The following is an 18312-nucleotide window of genomic DNA, read 5'->3' as shown; positions in this document are numbered from 1 at the left end:
CTGACATACGAGCGATCCGCTGATGAATCGACTGATATTTATGGCTTTAAAACACTCCAGTGTCCCTGTATTTGCGGTTACGCTCAGTAAGCAGCGGTGAGTTCAGTGAACTGATGACCTTCACGGCCAATCAACGTCATTTCTGTTTAGCACGTGAACGCAATGGCAAATCAGCGCTGTTTAAGAACGCACTCTGCAGCGGTCAGATTTTAGTGAAAAATAGACCGATTGGTACCGAATTCCAGTTTCGTGACAACACTAAGGCCAACTAATCACAGCTTTTCTCACCTCGAGTTGCGGTCTTGTTTCTAGCGAAAATATCTAAACATTCTTAAAGGTTTATGAAACCCTGGAGTAGTTTTTATTTTTATTTTAACAGATTTGTGTGTGTTGAGCATCAGTAAGACAACGTTAGCACCTGTTAGCTTTAATTCTGGAGTAAAACTGGATAATTTTGAGCTTTTGTCAGCTCATTTCGTCTTCCGGGTTTAAAATTATTTTTGGGGTGGGATAAAAAAAAAAAAATCAGTGATGTATCGCGAATCTGCTAGTTGAGCGATGACGTGTCGATTTCTCATTATTATTCATTGCAGAGTATTCTTATCCTATGAGAAGACCTTGCTTCTTAATTATTCATGAAAGCATGTGCTTTCCGAAGGCATAGCAGACCTGGCAAGCTGTGAGATACAATAGCTGTTTCAATCCACCTAATAAATTTTGAAAATGCGTATAAAAAACAGTTTCTCTATCACAGCAAATTCTGTTTTTACTGTTGATATTTAGCGCCAGTTAATCAGGAAGTGACGATTTTGTTCGCATTGACTCGTTGGATGGAAACGCTGCTTTATTCACACGTCTTTAATGCGAGTATCCAGTTGCGCTTAAAGTTCATTCGCATTTTTGGATGGAAACATAGCTAATGACTGGGTTAGACTCTGGTCGTATGTATTTGTTTCCATGATCTACTGGCTTTGATGCATGTTTGTCCTTGTGATGTTGTCAGGGCCGACACAGCAAAGCTGTAAGTGTGCAGCAAGCATTTTTGTCAGGAGAGTTGTACGAGATTTGGAGAAGGGTGGACTTTTATCAGTTGAGTTCGTTACAGTCTATGGTTTGTTATTGTGACACATCGCCTATATCCATGCTGCTGTTCGCACATGTTTAAAATCCTCCAGATTACCAGCAGGGTTAATGGTTGCAATAGATGGGGTAAGACACCGGCTGCACTGCTATCCACTGTGTCTGCATTCAGACCCGGGTATTCAGGAGGAGAGAAGTCCTCCTCATTTATAGTGTTTATATGAGCACGATTATCTTTACGATGATATAACAAATTGTGGTTGCGTGTATATGAAATTATGAATAAATGTAGCAGGGCATTAAATTACTGTTTATTTCTTTGCATTTTAACTTTGTAAACTGTAAAATCATGGGTCTCCTCAGTGTGCGTCTCATTTTGTGAGCCGACTGACAACAGTTGTTCTCTCCCCTCTTTTTCCCCTACTCTGCTGGCCACGCAGACTTGAACTGAAAGAGGAGGTTTTCATGGCCCTTTAAATGAAGAAGCATTAGCACAAGCAAAAAATATTGTTTTGTTTTCAGAAATAAGTCAAATCAACTCTCGGTGGGGTTTTCCTTAAAACAAGCTAAATTATCTGCTAATAGGGTGAGGGTAAAAATCTAATTTTCAGTTTGGCAGATTATTGCAAGTGCAATAGTAAAACAAGATGTAACCAGTATTAGTTTTCAGATTAAAGTTAGCTGAAAAGTTGAAAAAGGAAGGCAACAGCGTTCTTTTAAAGCGCACCTATGGTGAAAAATCTACTTTTAAAGCAGTTTGGACAGACGTGTGTAAGTATAGTGTATATACTGTCATATTTGGGTGAAATAAACACACCCAGTCCTTTTTTTTTCAATTTAACAACATAAAAACGGTGGACCAATTGGAGCGGTTTTCAGATCGACCACAACTTGACGTAGGAGTGCGGTCCCCCCCGCCCACCAATATTGATTGACAGCTGCGTATATTAACAAGTCTCCAAAGTAAAGCATCATATTAACAAGACAGGACAAGCGCAAAGCGACCGGGAATAAAAGGTCTGTTCAGTTTGCTAGGATCATCAATCCTCAAACGTGATCAAAAGTGAGTTTTACAAGTTTAACATGTTTTAAAACGTGTGCATGTGTGTAATGAAGTACAGCCATTCACTTCAAATTCACTTCATCAGCACAGCCGCGTGTCTCTCTTACTGTCTAAGGCCCCGTTTACACTAGTGCGTTTTAGTTTTAAAACGGCGTTTTAGAATGAAAACGATCCGCGTCCACACTCGCGTTTTACCCAGCGTTTCTGAACTGCTCTCCGTCCACACCAAAACACTGAAAACGCACATCACGTGACCACACACACACACACACTTTGGCAATCGCTGGAGCCTGTCTACCCAGATGAGAGCTCTGCTAGTCGGACTTCTCATTAAGCATCTCCCGCTGGATCTAATCTCACTATATTTATTAAACGTGATATTTCATTCATCTTGTTGTCTTTATCTAACGACATATTCCCTGACTTTGGTCATTGGAATCTATTACTTGTTCTCAGGTAACGTGTTATGGCTGAGCGAAAAGATAAGTTAATGATTAATGTAAGCACGTAGCCTACATTCTGTATATTGACTGATCGCTTGCCTTTATTTCCTATAATGTATAAACTTATTGTATGTTATACTTTTATAATGGCCATTATCGATTATTAAAACTGATATTCAGCAAAAGAGAGGGCATGTTTCGTATTTTCACTGAAATTAAAAGGAGGCAGTTGTTATCGGCTCCGTTTTGTTATAAATATCCACACAGTGAAGATGACGCTCATGCAGCACGACACCTCAACATTTCTGCTGTCTGTTTAGTTGTTAATATTAAAATAAAAATAGGCAGTTCCTTATATCAAGTTTACATTTTATTGTTAAGAAAGTGAAACAACGTAGCCAAGGTGATGTGAATGAAGTTATAAAGTACACTGTTCCCTGTGAAGATTGACGCGTGTCCTCGGTATGTTTTCCATATCAAACTGAGAAGAAGAGATGCAGCCTTGATCAAACTTGTGAAGTCTGAACTTACACGGAGAAGATTCAGGACTGAACTGTGTGTTAGGCTACTTAATATTGAGGAACAGCCCCAATCAGAGAGGCGAATGTCTGCAGCCCCGCCTCCGTTTTCAGATGTCTCCGTCTTTCCCCATCCACACTGAGACGGAGCAGCAGCGTTTTAGAATGAAAATGGCCTCTCCAGCGTTTTCGAAACGCTCCGTTTTCGGCGCTCGAGAACTCCGGCGTAGTGTGGACGGATGGCGTAACCGTAGCAAAACTTATGCGTTTTCAAACTAAAACGCATTAGTGTAAACGGGGCCTAAGTGTGTGTGTGTGTATGTGTCTGCGCTATGTATGTGTGTGTGTGTCTACGCTATGTGTCTGCGCTATGTGTGTGTTTGCGCTGTGTGTGCGTGAACTCATTGTTGCAACTCCACAAAAAATGCATCAAATACTGATTGGTAAAGTTCTTACTGTAGTATTTCTCACAAACGTTACGTGAGATCCGCAGCTGACATGGGAACAGTGGGCGAGGATGACTAGCCTTAAAGGCCCAGTGCAAAAAAAAGTAACAACCTTTTTACAGCTATAATACAGATACTTCAAACAGCTATAATAAATACTTTGATGGGTGTTTTGAGCTGAAACTTTACAGACACATTCTGGGGACACAAAAGACTTATAATAAATATGAAAAAAGGGGTAACCTATGTGCTCTTTAAAACTAGTCTAAGCATTTTGTGCAACTGGCCACAGGTCAGCAGGTCAAAAACATTAGCTGGCATGTAAAAACATTCGCTCTTTCATGAGGAGCGAAAACCAAACTACATGGTACCAAACTAAATTTGTGTGTCTCCTTTCACTGAGATAAATGAAGCCACTTGTGTGTTTTAATAAGGTTTGTGTTTTTATAGCAGTTTTTAGACAGTTTCACAATGTGGCTAAAAGAAGCGCTGACAGGAAATTCACACTGTTGTGTGTTGAACTATGTGCTGATGTGCTCCATCTGTGAGAAGAAACTTGCACTCATAAGCCTATTTTAGTATCTGGATATTATTTGTTGTATACTACTATAACTACACTATATTATACTTCAATTTAGTTTTATTTCAGATTTATTACCTTTAGATTTATCACCAATACAGTATTAGCTTTCATTAATATTCAATTTTTTTAATTCAGGGTAAATTTTTAGTAATTTTGATTTCAAATTATATATCTAAAATTAATTTTGTGTGTATATATATATATATATATATATATATATATATATATATATGTATGTATGTATGCATATATATATATATATATATATATATATATATATATATATATATATATATATATATATATATATATAATTATTTATTTGTTGGTTAAATGTATTTGATAAAATTTATTTCTGTGCACCAAATGAACAAGAAAAAAATATATAGTTTATAAACACTTTGCTATATTTTATTATACATTTATAAGAATGTTTTATTGTGCATTTATTTAATTATTGCCAACTCATTTTTATATGCATACATATTTTTTACTTGATTTTTTTTCAGTTTTATTAACCTATAATAGGCCTAAAGATGTTTCATTTTTTTCAGTTAGTATAAGTTGCTTATATTTTATCTAGATTTTTCAATGAACTTTCAATCCATTTCACATAAAAACAATCAGTCCAATATTTATTGATTAAACAGTAGAGTACAGAATTATACATAAAATAGTATACAAGGGAATTAACAACAAAAATTAACCATGTACATTAAATATTTTTTCCAACAGTTGGAATGTCTTAATAGCTTTGGCATTACTTTGTATAGAAGTGGGGGAATCATAAATTTTTTTTAGATCAATGAAGAATAATTTACAATTTGGTACAGTCAGCATACATTTTGTTTTGTGGATGTGATAAATTACAAATAAAATAAGATTTTTTGTTATTTTGTCCATTTTCAATAATTCAGAATTGCAGTCCATAAATAAAACCATTTTATCAGTTATATTGATGATAAATATATAAAACACTTTAAAAAGTATTGAGATGCAAATCTTCCAAACTTGATGCAAAGATGCTTCAAGGCTTTATGGACAAATGAAGATTATCTTGAAGCCATGGGAAAAATCTGCAATTAATCATTCCAAAAAGTGCATTTAATATGGCAACTACACTTGCCGGAAGTCTTCAAAATAATGCTTTAAACAGCTGAAGTCCTACAGCCAAAGATAAGGCAACTGAAACACTGTGTTATCAGCTTGAGACAAGCTCTCTCTTATCACCAGCTGCTTCTTTAATCCAGCTAGAAAAGCTTTAGCAAACAGTCTGAGGAGAAACACTGGAGTCTGGGTGATATCCAGGAAAATGATTAATAGAGACATGAGTTTACACTACCGAGTTCTTTAGAAGATCTGAACATTAAAAAAAAAAAAAAACTGTTCAAAATCAAGGATGAAAACTTTTAAGAATGAAGATCCATTATAAGTTCACAACACAGCTATAACGATAATGACACAAAAGAGAGATCCTATTGAAATCACTTTCTGAACTATGTTTTCTCCATTTCACTGTGAGCTTTTAAAGTGACAGAGGACAAAGTGCAGTGAGTGCATTTAATAAATTACACTGTTTGATTCAGTGGTGCGGACACTGGCACAAAAAAAAAAAAATTAAATAAAAAATTAAAATCAGAATAAAGTTTTGTTACATGTCTGAACAAAAAAAAAACTGCACACATTTTTTTTTTCTTATACCTGTTCTGGTTCGATATATGAAACACATGAAATACATGTGGAGCATGCATAAAACATGGTTTGGTGTAGCGTTGTCACGATACTGGAATTCGATACCAATCGGTACTGAAATGTTAAAATCCTCCATTTCCCGCTAACATTTGATTGCATTCTTAAACAGCGCTGATTTGCCATTGTGTTCACATGCTCAACAGAAATGACATTGATTGGCCGTGAAGGCCATCAGTTCACTGAATTCACTGCTGTTTACTGAGTGTAAACATATACAGGGACACTGGAGCGTTTTAAAATCGTGGACGTATTGAAAAATTTATTATCAATTGATACCAAATTCCAGTATCGTGCAACCCTAGTTTGGGGCATTTTTATGTGGAGGAATAATTAATCACATTATTTTCACTCTTAACAGTCCTGGGTAGGATTTGCAACAGCTGTTGGCAAGTTCTTGCTTAAACTAGAAAGTCCACACTGGAAACTTAGTAACTATTAGCTAATTTGTAACTAAATTTGTTCTTACTTCCGTTGCACACTCTCAGAAACAAAAAGGAACGCATTCTGTCACTGGGGTGGTACCTTTCCTCAAGGGCACATATTAGTACCTAAAAAGCACAAAAGTGTCCCCCTTAAAATTTGTATTTATGTATGTATGTATGTATGTATGTATGTATGTATGTATGTATGTATGTATGTATATATACACAAATATATGTGTGTATGTACAGTTGAAGTCAGAATTATTAGCCCCCCTGAATTATTAGCGCCCCTGTTTATTTTTTTTTCCCAATTTCTGTGTAATTGAGGGAAGATTGTTTTAGCCCATTTCTAATCATAATAGTTTTAAAAACCTATTGCTAATAACTGTTTTATTTTATCTATGCCATGATGACAGTAAATAATATTTTACTTGATATTTTTCAATACACTTCTATACAGCTTAAAGTGACATTTAAAGGCTTAACTAGGTTAATAAGATGTACTAGGCAGGTTAGGGTAATTAGGCAAGTTATTCTATAGCGATGGTTTGTTTTGTAGACTATCGAAAAAAAAATAGCTTAAAAGGGCTAATAATTTTGTCCCAAAAATAGTTTTAAAAAAAATCAAAACTGCTTTTATTCTAGCCAAAATAAAACAAATAAGACTTTTCCTTGAAGAAAAAAAATTATCAGACATACTGTGAAAATTTCCTTGCTCTGTCTAACATCATTTGGGAAATATTTAAAAAAGAAAAAAAAAAATCAAAAACGGGCTAATAATTCTGACTTCAACTGTATATGTGTGTGTGTATATATACATATATAAACATACACACACACACACTACATATATATACATATATATATATATATATATATATATATATATATATACATATATATACACATATATATATATATATATATATATATATATATATATATATATATATATATATATATATATATATATATATATATATATATATATATATATATAGATAGATAGATAGATAGATAGATAGTCAAAAATATATATATTTACTATTTTCCCCAAGTGAATATAACTACTATTGTAAGAAAATATCAGAAGAATTCGGTACATACTTTCAGTATTATCTTTGCTTGAACTGACCCCGATATAATCTTGTTTATATGAAATGAGCCTGCTGCTGAGTAGGTTTGAGCTAACAGAACTGTGGCTATGACAACAAATCTCAGATAATTTTCGAAGAATGAAACAATCCTGGATCAGGTCAAATCGTCAATAACCAAATCCAGCTAATTGTGTAATGCAAGTACCAACAACAGACCCCTGTAGTAGCCTATCTTTGTGAAGAAGAACAATAATAGACAGTATAATTGTTTACAAAGCATAATGTTTGTTTTTTGGGTTATACACAAATAAATGAAATGGAAAACATTTTCAAATATCAGACAAACTATCTGATCAGAGAAAATAAATGAAGTGGCCAGGTTTAAACAGACTCTAAAGCTATATAAACACACCAAAAGAGACACTACTGGCTATTTTAATAAAGGGGAGGAGCCTCTTAATATGTCTCACCCTGCCTTCCTCAACACACATTGAGTAATGCTGCATGTTTCAAGACACTTCACATGCGATCTTTAACAATGAAGTTATAATGAGAAGTAATAGTACAATCAGAAATCACTCACATCATCAATATCCGTGGGCTCTTGTGCATCTGTGACCGTAATCATGGGTCCTGAGCACCAGGCCACCATCACTGGCTGCGGGGTCTTAGCTGCTTGGCTACGGTTCTGCACTGGGTTGGAAACCAGGAGCTCATTTTGTGGGTTTGGATGAAGCGGCTTGATTGATTCACCTCCCTTTTTAGTGCCAGACACTTGCTCTTGCCTGTATTTCTTCTTGAGGATGAGATATTTCTCCCCCTGAAAAAGAAATGAAAGGAAACATTACCTCCATTCTGATATTCAAATAAATTCACCAAATAAAATTGTGTTGTTCTAACAAAACGTTATCATTTTGTAGAGTACCAAAGGAAACATTTGAGCATTTCCCTATAAATATCAACCTTGCCATGAAAAGTTTTTACCAAAATAGGGAAACCCATTCTAGATTTTCTGTGTGCTTGTGTTTTACAGGACTGTAAAAACACTCAAATCTGTCTCTTTCAAATGTTTTTAAATAATTATAATTGATTTATTTACAATTTCACATCTGTCACATCAATAACGAAGATTTCTCCTCATAAATGCAAAAATGTCAAATAAAATAAAAAAAATGTATTATATGAGCCAACTCTTAGCCTTTTGTTTAGCATTGTTTCTTTTGGGTTGTGCAATTTAATTCACAGAATTTCTACAAAGTAGGCTGTGTACTGTAAACTCGCAGACTTTTTTGGTCATATCCACAATGCATGTTTATTTTCCTCATTTAAAATATGAAATATTTTTACAGACTGACATTTTTCTGATCGCATAAATCTGTGTTTAGTTGTTTTAGAAAATATAAACAGATGTTTTAATATAATGTTTTATAATACTTCAAGTTTTTACCGCAAATGTCACATTCATACCGCTGAAATCATTTAGTTAAATATCCAACCAATTTACAATTGTTTTTGCAGTATGAAAATAGCAGCTTGGTCATTTACAGAGTTTCTGCTTTGTGCTACATATAATAAAGCAAAAATATTTGTTAAATATTATTATTATTATTCTACAATAAATATTGCAATATTAATTTAATTGGAATTTAACAGTATTCAGGTACAGAAATTGAATACTCAAAGCAAAAAAATCTTTTCTTACTTTGTCTCGTTTCTAGAACAAATATCTAACATTTCTTAGATATGAAAAAAAGTGAAAACTAAACAGTATTTTTACTTTAAGAGCTAAAAATAAGATTTTTTTTTCCTTAAAACAAGCTAAATTATCTGCCAATAGGCTAAGAAAATTAATTCTCTTTTTATTTTAAAATGTAGATCTTTGGACTAGAACTAACAAAAAAAATCTAAGTAAGAAGTACATTTCTTTTGGCATAAATAGTATAAATAATTAAATATTATTAATCTTTGTTACACCTCCACTCTTTAGGATCTTAGTGCAATGCAGGTCAATGTAATACCTACATTTTAAACATAATACAAGGTTTAGGCACTATTGTTTACAGCATTGCTAAAAATCCTAAATGTTTTCTTAAGCAGCAAATCAGTATTTTAAGATGATTTCTTAAGGACCACGTGACACTAAAGACTTTAGTAATGATGCTGAAAATTCAATTTTGCATCGTATAGAAATAAATAATATTTTAAAATAGATAAAATTATATATGTTAAATAAACAAAGGTTTGAATGAGCATTTCATACAAACATTTCAGAAAAAAAATGCCAGACATGTAGGTCTTCAAAAATTTATCGGAGAAAGAAGTTGGCCCTGAAGTAAAAAAGATTGAGAACCCCTGTTCTAAAGGATTTGTAGCTCGACATGTTTTACCGTTTACAGTTGTTGTTTTTAAAGGGAAGAAAACACAAAGCATTTGCAAGATCAGCAAGTCTCTTTCTGTACGAGAGAGTAATGTAAGTTTTATATGTACTTTCTTTTGGAAACTAAAAAAAAAAATAGTAATCTTTGCGTTAAACAGAAATCAGGGAAATAAATATAGAGAGGAGCTAATAATTTAGGAGGGCTAATAACTCTGACTTCAACTGTATTTAACAAAATCCTTTGTCTAGGCATGTGCTTATGGAGAATAATCTATTAGAGTTTACAATAGACAGAAAGTGATCTCATCCGAGGGAAAGTACGCGTACAAGACAGCGATCCAATGTCATAAGGGTGTGTATGGTAGAGCAATCATGTGAAAATGTGGAGCCTAACACCGTCAGCAGAGTGAATAATGAATCACTGTGAGAATAGGGAATTGTCTGCCTGTTCTACAGGGACAGTGTCGGTGATCATATTACAAATGCAAAAAGCTTTTAATGATTATTTAATAAGACTGAGCAGTTAATTACTTTAAACTGTGTAGTAATGATATGACAAGATGTGTACTCACATTCTCCGATTTCACCACTGCAATTCTATCAATGATGAGCTTGAACTCTTCTCTGTATTTGGCTGGAAGGGAGACAAAAGAGAGATGAAAGTTTTGTGAATATGAGCTGGCTTTTTTTCCCAGCATGCTTTCTATATTTATCTTAAGAGAAAGGTCACTCTTGTATTATTATGACTTTGCGTGAATATAACTCCCAGGAGAAATCCCAGAAAGTTGGAGTTTTTGTCTTGCTTCTAGTCTAAATATCTGAATATTCTTAAATCAAGAAATATTTTCAAATAAAATTATTTTAAAAAACAATCTGCCAATGGGTCAAGCAAAATAATATTCTGTTTGCTTTGAAAACAGTATACATTTTGCTTACCCCATTGGCAGATTATTTAGCTTGTTTTAAGGAAAAACTCACTTAAATTTAGACATATTATTTTTAAAAGCAAGCCAACAGTTTTTGTTTGTCTATAAAATGCTTCTTGATTTACGAATTTGTAGATATTTAAACAACAAAAAAAAAACAATAAAATCTAAGCATTTTTTTTGCAGTGGATTTAAATTAGAGCTGAAAATATTGACCTTATTCTAAAATGCGGAAGTGCGCCCGTTTTCGCGAATTCGAACTTCCGATTCACTCGCTTATGGGAGAAATGACTAGGAATAATAAACGGCAGAAAACGGTCAAAATACTTGCTCTACAAACAAATGTTTGCATGACTACATAGACCAAGTAGAATAATATAATAAGGGAATATCAGTTTGCAACATCAAACTGCGAAACGAGCAGTTTTTAATGTAAAAAAATGAATGGAAGTGAATGAGACCGGAAGTCTCAAGCCAAAAAGATTCAAATGGCTGCGCCCGCTCGTCGGCGAAGAATAAGGTGAATATCGTTTGAGCATCAATATGCGTGTATCTGCAGTAGGAAAAATTAGATTGTTTATTAAAAATTAAAAGTATTATTATTATTTCTTTTTTTACAATGATGATGTTATTTAGGTTTCATTGTACTTGATTACTGTTACAATTCCCAGAAAATCCATATAGCACTATTTATATAACTTTTATTTTTGCTCTGTTGTATTTTTATATATGCTTGTAATTCATTATATTTTAAGCCAATCCACTGCATAGAAAAATATTTAATCATCCCATTTAATCTAAATCAATGAAATCTTCCCAAATAGAGCTATTCAAATTATCTGGTGATATTATATTTTTATTGCAATATATAAATCGCAGCAAAACAAAATATCGCAATGTCAGACTTTTTTTTTATATCCTGCAGCCCTAATTTAAATCATTCTCCCAGAAGTTGTTGTTCATGTTATTTCAAACCTGTATAACTTCACTTCTTTTGTTTAATATGAAATCACTTATAGGGACAGTTCACCCCAAAAAAGATGAACTACCTCACCTTTGCACCCTCTTATCTTTCCAAACATCTGCACCCAAACACTTTCAATATCCTTGATTTCAACTGAATTTTTCTGACCAGTGAAAGTCAAGAGGAACTGACAATATTCAAAATTATTCAAAGTATTTGCTTTTTCAGCACTCGCTAAATAAATCATGCAAATACATTTTTGTATTTCAGGTTCTTCTCTTCATCCACCACACCACATGACAGCCTCGAAACATTATGCAATTCTGAGTGTGCCTCACACAGGTGAGTGGGCTTGACAAACCACCTACAGAAAACACATTCATCTATCAGACACATTTTTTAGGTTTGGGTGAACTTTATAGCACACCGTTGTTAATATTAAGAGGAAAATAAATATATTTATGCTTTTTTTTTGCAGTCAAACACTTTGGACAACGCTTCAACAAAATTGAAGACATTTAAAAACATTTTAAGGGCCTTAATTTTCTCATTCCCGTGTACACCCAGAAACCTCATGTTCTGAATTGATTGTCTGATTAACTATAATTCAGACTCCAACATTGCAGATTCTGTGATGTGTCTATTGTGGATGTGTACATTGCGATATCGATGCTAAAACAATATATTGTGCAGCACTAGTTAATAAAAACAAAAGCCATAACTATATAAAAGTTAGTACATGATGATAATAAATATTTAGGATATAAATACAGTCATACAGGTTTGAACAACACAGAAGTAATTAAATGATGACTGAAATATCTTTCTTTTTTTTTCTCTCCTTTTGATCAATATTTGTGCTGGACGTAACACCTTGAACACTATTGATTTGCTCTGTCTGCATGGTATTGACTGGTAAGACTATCCGCCTAACATTTTGTAATGTATTCTGATTCTGGGCCCGTGGGAGTTAGTGATGTTATGCAACATCACTTCAGCACAGACTGACTGCATCAGAGAGAAAAACAGAAACTAGCTCAAATTACTAAACAGGAATAGAAAATGACAGGGAGGAGACCCGGTGCAAACATATCCTTCATTACCACTTCTATTCGTTTTAACAAGCATCCCTGATGGAACATCAAGCAGATGATACTTGCACTAGTTTTATTTAGATCCCAAAGATTTTCTCTTTGATATCACTCCATTCTTAAAGGAATAGCTTACTGGACAAGAATTGTAAAATTTCCACCAATCCAGTCCTTGGTGATTAATCAAAAGAACTGGATTCAATATTTGCCAAATAAACAAAATAAATAAATAAAGTAGCGCAGATAAAAAATAATCACAAATAAACCGCATGCAAAATAAAAGTTTGTTTTGACAATTTAAGTGTGTGTACTGTGTACATTTATGTACATGTATATTAGGGCTGAGCAACATATCATTTGAGAATTAATATCGCAATGTGTGTACCTGCACGTCACATCACAGGATTATATTTATTAAAGATAAACATTTTTATTTTTTTTTACAATTTATACTTGGGATTAGGGGTGTCAACAATAATTGTTTCTTTGGTGCACAACAATGCAGACGCAAAAAATTTGGTGTCGGTTCAGTAATAATCATAACCGTTTATTACGTCAATCGTCATTTATCTCATTTGCGCTATGTCGCCGTAGCTTACTATGGCGAAGGAGGTGAGCGCAAGTATTTACAATGCTCCAACTACTTAAAAACAGAGAAACTGTGCACAATTTCACTGCTTGCGAGTTTGCTGGACAATCTTTCACTGACACTTACAGCAGAAGTCCCTATTTCACTGCGATTGAGAGAATGAAAGTACTCCATTTCTTTCTCTCTCTCTCTCTCTCTCTCTCTCTCTCTCTCTCTCTCTCTCTCTCTCACTGTGGCCCATTTGACCTGCTGGGTTTGACGTTTCCTCTCGTCTCGGCTGGTACAGCGATACTTCTGGATACAGACATGAGCGTGTGCCTGCAGATTTCTCCACCCCGTCTATCATGGATCAGCTGTAATCGCCGCTGCCGTTTATCAGTGTCACTCATCTGTGAAGAGTGCCAGCGCGCAAGAGCCAATCGCAGCCCTTTCTGTTGAGCGTGTGACCAATCAAAGGGGTGTAAAAGAACTTGGTAGACAAGGATCAGAAAGCGAACAGGATATTTCTATTTGTTTATATTATTTGCTACAATTGTTCGTGTTGTTTAAAGGTACAGTATATGACTGTTTGTATTAAAGGACAAAATTGTATTACAAATAGCATATATATATATATATATTTATTTATTTTTTTATTTTATTTTTTTTTTAATACAAGAATTGCGGCCGAAGAAAATATAAAACAATGCACCGTGACCGTGTTGCACCGAGATATCGAACTGAACTGAATCGATAACATGATAATCGGAACCGAACTGTGAGATGAGTGTTGGTTCACAGCTCTACTAGAGATGCACTGATCCCGATACTTGGATCAGATATTGGTTCGATACCGCTTGTTTTTGCTGGATCAGGTATCGGACAGCTGGTACCGATCCAAATCAGGTTGTGCGTGTGTGCTTTATTCTGTGTTTATAAGCCAACTAAGCCATGAAGGTAGCCTATTATAAGGACTTACAAAGTTGTCATGTATGCCTACTTTATCCCAAATGTTCTGAAGCCATTCTACAGTTGAATTTGAAGCACAGATGAATATTCAAGTGCTTAAATTCATGTTCAAATCAGCGCTTCGCATCGTTGCGCCTATCAATCATTTTGCATTCATTTACAATTCAAACTGCGTGTCGCGTTCATGACAACACGATAAACTCCCCAAGACTATTTGTTCCAGTTAGTTTAAATAATTAGTGGAGAAATACATCTTTTTGCTTTTTTTTTTTTTTTTTTTTTTGCAATTTTTACATTAAATGGGTTCATTTTGACCTGCAACAAGGAGTGCATTGCTGTTTCTAAATCACGTGTGTCTGTTTGATCAGCAGATTTTATTTGCAATACTGGAGCGGAGAGGGTTATTTTCTGCTCTTTACAAACAAAGTGAGCCTACCTAAAACTTTAAATTAGAAAAGGCACAGTAATAGATTGGACAGATCCTTAACACACTGAGTCTCTGTGATGCTTCATTCACACACCGGCTGGGCATATGCGACATGCGCCACTCCACAAAATTATTCTCACAATAAGTTTCTGTTCTTCATCCTTCCAACTGAGTTTATTCTTCCGAGGGGAATACTTTAAGTGGTGTGAGTAGTTTTTAAATCCTGGCTCATTGTGGTCAAAGTAGTTGATTTAATTAATAAAAGTGAAACTGACAGTGTGGTGCAATATAGATTTTATATATATATATATATATATATATATATATATATATATATATATATATATATATATATATATATATATATATATATATATATATATATATATTAGGGATGTAACGGTATTGTAAATACCGTCATACCGCAATATAAATTTTTTTCGATATTACCGAAGTCGCATGACTCGGTAAAACTATAGGTCTTCTGAGAAAATTTGCTCAGGCGAATGAAGCGAACGGGAGGTAGCGAAAACTACAATACCCATCAGCCCATGCTTGACCATCATCCCTTGCGGTCTGTTGTCGCTACAGATTCAGTAATGCGGAAATGGAGTGTGCTGCTAGAAGCGGGGATGAAAAGAGCTGGAAAACTCTAAGGCCCCGTTTACACTAATGCGTTTTAGTTTGAAAACGCATAAGTTTTGCTACGGTTACGCCAACCGTCCACACTACGCCGGAGTTCTCGAGCGCCGAAAACGGAGCGCTTCGAAATGTGTGGATAATGTCTCAGTGTGGATAATGGAAAACGGAGACATCTGAAAATGGAGGCGGGGCTGCAGACATTCGCCTCTCTGATTGGGGCTTTTCCTGAATATTAAGTAGCCTAACACGCACAGTTCAGTCCTGCATCCTCTCCTTGTAAGTTCAGACTTCGCAAGTTTGATCAAGGCTGCAGTCTCTTCTTCTCAGTTTGATATGGAAAAGCAGACTATACCGAGGACACGGGTAAATCTTCAAAGGGAACAGTGTACTTTATAACTTCAATCACATCACCCTGGCTTCGTTGTTTCACTTTATCAACAATAAAATGTAAACATGATTTAAGGAACTGCCTATTTTCATTTTAATATTAGCAACTTAGACTGCAGACATGTTGAGGCGTCGTGCTGCATAAGATGAGCGTCATCTTCACTGTGTGGATATTTATAACAAAACGGAGCCGATAACAATTGCCTCCTTTCAATTTCAGTGAAAATACGAAACACAGCCTCTCTTTTGCTGAGTATCAGTTTTAATAATCGATAATGGCCATTTTAAAAGTATAACATACAATAAGTTTATACATTATAGGAAATAAAGGCAAGCGATCAGTCAATATACAGAATGTACGTGGTTACATTAATCATTAACTTATCTTTGCGCTCAGCCAAAACACGTTACCTGAGAACAAGTAATAGATTCCAATGACCAAAGTCAGGGAATATGTCGTTAGATAAAGACAACAAGATAAATGAAATATCCCGTTTAATAAATATAGTGAGATTAGATCCAGCGGGAGATGCTTGATGAGAAGTCCGACTAGCAGAGCTCTCATCTGTGTAGATGGGCTGAGTGTGATTAAATGTTGAATGTGATGAGTTTTCAACAATACTAAATTGAAACTTTATTGTTTTTACATGGTTTAATAATTTTTTGTTATTAAAATTGAAGTTCCTGTTTCAAAGCTTACAGATAGATGGCTAATTTGTATGTCATTGACACTTTTGGCACTTTTTTGGAGTATTTTCATAAGTTTTGTTTTTTCCTGTAAATGATTCAATAAATACCGTACCGTGACATTCATACCGAGGTATTACCGTACCGTGAAATTCTGATACCGTTACATCCCTAATATATATATATATATATATATATATATATATATATATATATATATATATATATATATATATATATATATATATATATATATTTATTAAGGGTGTCACGATCCTCCAAATCCTCGATTCGATTACATTTTCGATTCTAAAGTCACGATTCGATGTGATTTTCGATTATGAATAATTAATTAATTAATAACGAATTAATTATTTGTAGCCTACCGTTTGAACTACCTGACTTGCATGGTTTTTGTTTTACCCATAAACAAATCATACAGTAAATGAATAAAGGCAAGATACACACATAATTACCACCTGTCAATCACTTTTTTCTGCGGGACTCGTGAATAGGCAGTGATCTGTGTCGTTATAATGGCGTCGGTAAAAAAGGTGCACAACCAACAGAAACCAGCCAACAGTATCTGAGGTGTTCGCTAAAATGACTAAGTACTTGTGTGAAAGTAAAAGATGGAAGCAGTCTACTGACTCGCTAACTGCCTTGACCCGCTGTCTCGAGCGCATGACAATGTGTGTGCCTCTGTGTCTGTGTGTGAATGAGTGTGTGTGGTCACGTGATGTGCGTTTTCAGCGGTAGTGAGGAAGGAGGGCTGCTCAGAAATGCTACACGCCAGTGTGGATGTGGATCGTTGTCGTTTTAAAATGCCATTTAAAAACAAAGACATATTAGTGTAAACAGGGCCTGAGTGTGTATTTTTCGCGAGCGGATTTGCAACGGGTGCGGGGCGGAGGATCGCGATGCGCTTATCGTCTATCATCCCAACCGTAATACGTACATAGCATAGCTTGCAAACTGTGTTTTTTTTTTTGTCGACAACACGAACGTTGTCAACTTAACTAACTGGAAATCTAAAATACTTCCACACCGGCAACTTCATTGAAAGAGGAGAGAATTTAAGCTCTGTTGACGGGTCTCCTGCGTCTGCAGTTTAACAAGCACTTCAACAAGCCTGTTTTTTTCCCGCTTGGCAAGCCAAGCTAACATGACATGGGGGCGTGGCAGTATCGAGGATTCTATTTTTTGATTCGATAATATAAGTTGAGCATAAATTTCGGCGAAATCGTGACACCCCTAATATATATATATATATATATATATATATATATATATATATATATATATATATATATATATATATATATATATATATATATATATATATCAATCACCACCTTGGAATTATATGGTTCTATCTGCATTTTGAATGATTTTGAGATACTGAGCTTCAACGTTTTTGCATTCCATAGAAAACAGTATGTGTTTAACAATTGTTAATGAAAAGTCTTAATGTAAACAACTTCCCATAAAAAAAATCCCATATTGCAAGTAAGTCACTTAATAAGAATATATCAATAACTCAACAAAAATGTCAGTTAGAATCTTATAATTCTAAGGTGACAATACATATCATGAGGTCAGTACATGACTTGTTGATTCAGTTAATTCAGCAAAAGAATCATTGGTCTGATTCAAACTTGCAAGTTGATTAAACGAATCATAAACAGGATTGACTCACAATTTGGTGTGTGCAGGTGGTGTTTGCTTAATTTATCGTGCACTGCAGTCTGCAAGGAGCAGGAGTTCAGGAAACTGGTGCAATGCATCATGCCAGAAATATGCAAATACACGTGTTAAACCCAATGAACTGAATTTGACAACTTATATTTTTCATACTCCTGACATGGCA

At 34.5% G+C, this 18312-nt stretch overlaps 1 protein-coding gene across 4 annotated transcripts in view; it reads right to left on the bottom strand.

Moving 5' to 3' along the window:
* Positions 1-18312, bottom strand: part of LOC100331692 (ankyrin repeat domain-containing protein SOWAHA) — a 75150-nt gene that overhangs the window by 51294 nt on the left and 5544 nt on the right. For all 4 annotated transcript variants that reach the window (XR_012398688.1, XM_068216940.2, XM_073939312.1 and 1 more), the window contains exons 2-3: positions 10354-10415; positions 7988-8224 (exon numbers count right to left, since the gene is read on the bottom strand). Coding sequence is in view for 3 of the 4 variants with exons in the window: in XM_068216940.2 (XP_068073041.2) it covers positions 7988-8224; positions 10354-10415 (299 nt within the window). In the remaining variant the exon portion in view is untranslated. The remainder of the gene's footprint in view (positions 1-7987; positions 8225-10353; positions 10416-18312) is intronic.

Source organism: Danio rerio, chromosome 23 (genome assembly GCF_049306965.1).
Source record: "Danio rerio strain Tuebingen ecotype United States chromosome 23, GRCz12tu, whole genome shotgun sequence".
Lineage (NCBI taxonomy): Eukaryota > Metazoa > Chordata > Actinopteri > Cypriniformes > Danionidae > Danio > Danio rerio.
Note: the sequence above shows the minus strand (reverse complement) of the source record. Positions and strands in the feature narration are given on the sequence as shown.